Source organism: Hibiscus syriacus, unplaced genomic scaffold, assembly GCF_006381635.1.
Source record: "Hibiscus syriacus cultivar Baekdansim isolate YM2019G1 unplaced genomic scaffold, ASM638163v2 tig00110860_pilon, whole genome shotgun sequence".
Taxonomy (NCBI): domain Eukaryota; kingdom Viridiplantae; phylum Streptophyta; class Magnoliopsida; order Malvales; family Malvaceae; genus Hibiscus; species Hibiscus syriacus.
The window spans coordinates 282,234-286,656 of NW_024062891.1; the positions used below are offsets into that span (position 1 = coordinate 282,234).

Here is a 4,423-nt window from a genome sequence, read left to right on the forward strand (position 1 = left end):
ACAATACATAATTATCTTATTTACTATAATTCATGGAGACATGAACTAATAATTTTATTTTTTTCCCTTACCAAATAAAGTCTTTGTAATGCTCAATCAAATAACCAAATTAGAAAAAAAAACCAAAATTTTATTTTGGTCATGTAAATTAAATTAATTTATAAATAAGTAAGATTGATTTAATATTTCAGATAAAAAAATCATTTGTTTTTGTAACTTCGGCGTTTCCTTAGCTGTGAAAAGTCTCTGGCTGTATCTCCTTCTATCTCGAATATTATCTCTCCGCAGGCAAACATCGGAGCTCAATTTTTTTTTTCTTTTCCGAGTCTTGGCTTTCAGGTAAGGAATCGTTTCTCTTGTTCATTTCAGGAGCTTTAAAATTTGAACCTTTTTTTCCCTATAGTACAGAATCTTGATTTGATTTTGGAATTATTCAATACCTTTTTTCCTTTAATGGTGAGTTAGAATCTGGTTTGATGTGAAGATGAATGAACGGTGGTTGTTTTCAAGATAAATATTAATTTTCTTGAGCTGAAATTTTAGGGTTTTGTTCTCAATTTCACGAATTTCTCTGGTTTATCATCTCGTTCTGGGTTTTGGATTAACAAGTTGATCAAGTGAATCAAGTGTGTCTTTGATGCTGAAATTCAATCGATTAGGGGCAATGAAATATATTATGCTGTCACGTTTGCTTGTAAATGTGCTTTTTATTCAGGGCAGAGTCAGAAAATTCGTCTGTAGGCCAAAAAATTAGTACTGTAAATCGAAATTTTCGCATGGAATTTTAGATCTATGTGTAGAAATTTTAAATAAATTTTACATGATTTCACTTTGAAATATTGTTAGATTTTTTTTATGAATGCTTTTAGTTGAATTTAATTGCTCCAATCTATGTTTTTTCTAGAATATTTCCTTGGTTAAAATAGAAACACAAACTTAGAAAAATACAATATATTGTAATTGTAGTACGGAATAAGAATTCTAGAAGCATATTTTCTAGTTTTCATAACAAGTACTAGTATTTTTATAAAGATAAAATAACTAGTAAATCACTAAATTTAGTAGTTTAGCTCATCTAACAACCTAATGAACATTAAATTCATCAACTATTTAATTGTAATTAAATTATAAAAATACATAAATTACTATACTCGTAAACATTTCATCTAACAATCTAACATACACCTAGCATTTTATATATCAAGTGTCGAATTATATCATCTAATACTAATAAAACTTAAGTTTAAGTGATAAAAAATATAACATTTAATTCTTCTGGAGCTATTATTCAGAACTAGAATTTTTTGGTCCATGAATAGACATCTGATAAATAGAGCTCCTATTTTTCCCGTAAAGTAACTTAATTGATGGTATCTTACTGTCGTTTCTGATTTGTTTTGTTTGATGAAAAGCATGGTAATTAGAATGTCTTCTGAACCTATTCGTTTCTTATTTGCTTGTTGCAAATGCAGCAGTCACAAACATGGAAAATGGAATCTTAGAAGTTGAGCACATTCTATTTGATCATATTAGTAACTAGTTTATGTGCAGACAATTCCCATCGTAGCCCGTTTGTGTTGTGGTTTATCAGTTGGTTTGTCCTTCCCTTCTTAAACCACCAAGTCCTTTTGCTTCTTCAGGCACTTGAAAATTGTTAATGAGATGATTTCTTGCGATTGAACTATTGATAGAAAAAAATTTACCAATAAACTATCCTTAGCCATGCTGTTTCCAATGCCCCTTGATAATTAGTTTTCATTGCTATAAAGAAAACAAATGAAATGGAGCTAGTTTTTTTTTATTTAACATAAGGAAAGCAGTTCAATGTTTTGTTTGTGAGCTATGTTTTATAACTGCTGATTTGGTTTTTACCTACAAGTCCATATCTTCTCTTTCAGATTGCATGTTCCACTGCTGTGATTGACATAACAACAGTTTGTCAGTGAAGAGTCATTGAAATCAATGAAATCTTGGTTAGTATGTCTGGATTAATTGAAGGTCTTCCGGATGCTGTTGCCCTTAGGTGCCTAGCACGGGTTCCCTTCTACCTTTATCCTAAGTTGGAGCTTGTTTCCCGTTCCTGGAGAGCTGCCATTCGTAGCCCGGAGCTGTTTAAAGCTCGGCAGGAAATTGGCTCAGCAGAGGAGCTTATGTGCGTGTGTGCCTTTGATCCAGAAAATTTATGGCAGATGCATGATCCTTTACGAGACATTTGGATTACTCTTCCTGTGCTTCCCTCAAAGGTCGGGCACCTTGCTTACTTTGGTGTGGTCTCTACTGGTGGGAAGCTGTTTGTGCTTGGTGGTGGAAGTGATGATGTTGACCCATTAACCGGTGATCAAGACGGGAGTTTTGCAACCGATGAAGTCTGGTCCTATGACCCTGTAGTGCGCCGGTGGGCTCAACGTGCATCCATGATCTTACCCCGAGCAATGTTTGCATGTTGTGTTTTGAAGGGAAAGATCATCGTGGCTGGTGGTTTCACCAGCTGCAGAAAATCTATATCTCAAGCAGAAATGTATGATCCTGAGAAGGATGTCTGGATTCCAATACCCGATCTCCACCGCACCCACAATTCGGCATGCACAGGGTTAGTTATAGGAGGAAAGGTGCATGTATTGCACAAGGGGTTATCTAAAGTTCAAGTTCTGGACAATGTTGGTACTGGGTGGACAGTGGAGGATTACGGTTGGCTCCAGGGTCCAATGGCAGTTGTACAGGAAGCACTCTACGTCATGAGTCATGGACTTATTTTCAAGCAGGTAAAGGAAGTGAGAAAGGTCGTGACATCATCTTCGGAGTTTCGTAGGAGAATCGGATTTGCAATGACAGGACTAGGAGATGAAATATACGTGATTGGAGGGGTAATTGGCCCTGATCGATTTAATTGGGATATCCAACCGATGTCTGATGTTGATATATTGACAGTTGTGGGTGATAGACCTATGTGGCGTCAGGCAGCTCCGATGACAAAGTGCCGAGGAACAATTTTTGGCTGTACACAACTAAGAATTTAGATCTCAAACTTTTTATTTATTTATTTTTGTTCAATAGTTTGTTTGGGATGTCTACTGATGTTGAGGCATTGAGTTCCTTCCGATTGGAGATGAGAAATCATCTTTGCCCGATTCTTTCCCTTTTGATTTTAAAAATGAGACTTTTCAAAAATCAAATAAAACTAGCGGTATGAAATTAAGTAAATTTAAGATGGCATGTTCGAAAGAAATTCCAATTAATGAAGAAACCTAATTTGGCTGGACGCTTTTCGATATAGCTATTTCCTAATTAACATAATACTTAATAGTAGACTCAACTTTAAAAGTTTATATGCACGAATTAAATGGGATTATTGTTATTTGACCTGAAATTTATTTATTTTTAAATCATATCAAACATTTAGTTTAGGTTTCATTTATATACTTGTAGTTAAAAATTTAATGGTCATATTGACGAGTTATAATAAGTTAACATTCAAGAAGATATTGAATAAATATAGATTTCGGATTATTTCTCCATAGGACCACTTCTTCTTAGATCTACTAAAACTGAATGCCATGTTAGCCGAGGGGAATGGATCATCCGACACTTGGAATCATGCCACCTATGTCTGCATTGAAAGTGACGTGGCTGTCAAGGTAAGAAATTTATGGAGCTGATAAGGTTAGTGATATTATATATTTGAAGAAAATTAAGTTATCGTGGTGACACGAAGCGAACGGTAAAATATATATATATACAGCGGCGGATCCAAAAATTTATAAATGGAATCTAAAATTTTAATTTACTTTTCTTAAAAATAATGGGTACAATTTTTTTTTTTATTTTTTCCATTTTTTTAACATATTATATTAAATTTCATTTTTTTTTTCTAAATAATGGGATGCATTTGACCCCTAGGTGGTTTAGTGCATCCACCCCTATATATATATATATATATATATTGCAGCATGAAGAAAATTTTGGAAACTGAAAAGTGTTTGTATTAATATCAATGTCCATAACCTTTATAATACTCCAAGCCTGAATTGATTTCGCAATTTTTTTTTACTATAACTAGAATATGTTCATTGTTATGATTTTGAAATTTTTGATTAAATTATTAAACAATATTTATATTAATATTAATATATATTAAATAAAATGAAGCTTAATATCAAATTTTCATTTTTCAATTCATATAAGAATCTTTCAAATTTATCTCAAACTTTTAGGCTAAATACATTGCATACTTGACAAATAATTGAAGCTTCTAACAATTTCGCTTCCAATTTGTCTAGTAATCTTCCAAAAATAAATTTCTTAATTCACATTTAATTTTGGAACACTTTAATATAAATTACAAGTGTCTTTGTATATTTTACTGTTTGAGAATGGTTTTATTCGAACTGATTTAATATTAAAATAATTTTCTTTATATCAATTA

At 32.5% G+C, this 4,423-nt stretch overlaps 1 protein-coding gene across 1 annotated transcript; it reads left to right on the forward strand.

Annotated features, from left to right (window-relative positions):
- The first annotated feature begins 204 nt into the window (after positions 1-204).
- On the forward strand, positions 205-3,092 carry LOC120143691 (F-box/kelch-repeat protein SKIP30-like). The gene is made up of 2 exons (XM_039157946.1): positions 205-339; positions 1,899-3,092. The coding sequence occupies exon 2, from the start codon at positions 1,980-1,982 to the stop codon at positions 3,015-3,017; it is 1,038 nt and encodes a 345-aa protein (XP_039013877.1). The 5' UTR covers positions 205-339; positions 1,899-1,979; the 3' UTR covers positions 3,018-3,092.
- Positions 3,093-4,423: the final 1,331 nt, after the last annotated feature.

Coding starts and splice junctions, on each gene's coding strand:
- LOC120143691 (XM_039157946.1), top strand. CDS start 1,980: ATGTCTGGATTAATTGAAGGTCTTCCGGATGCTGTTGCCCTTAGGTGC.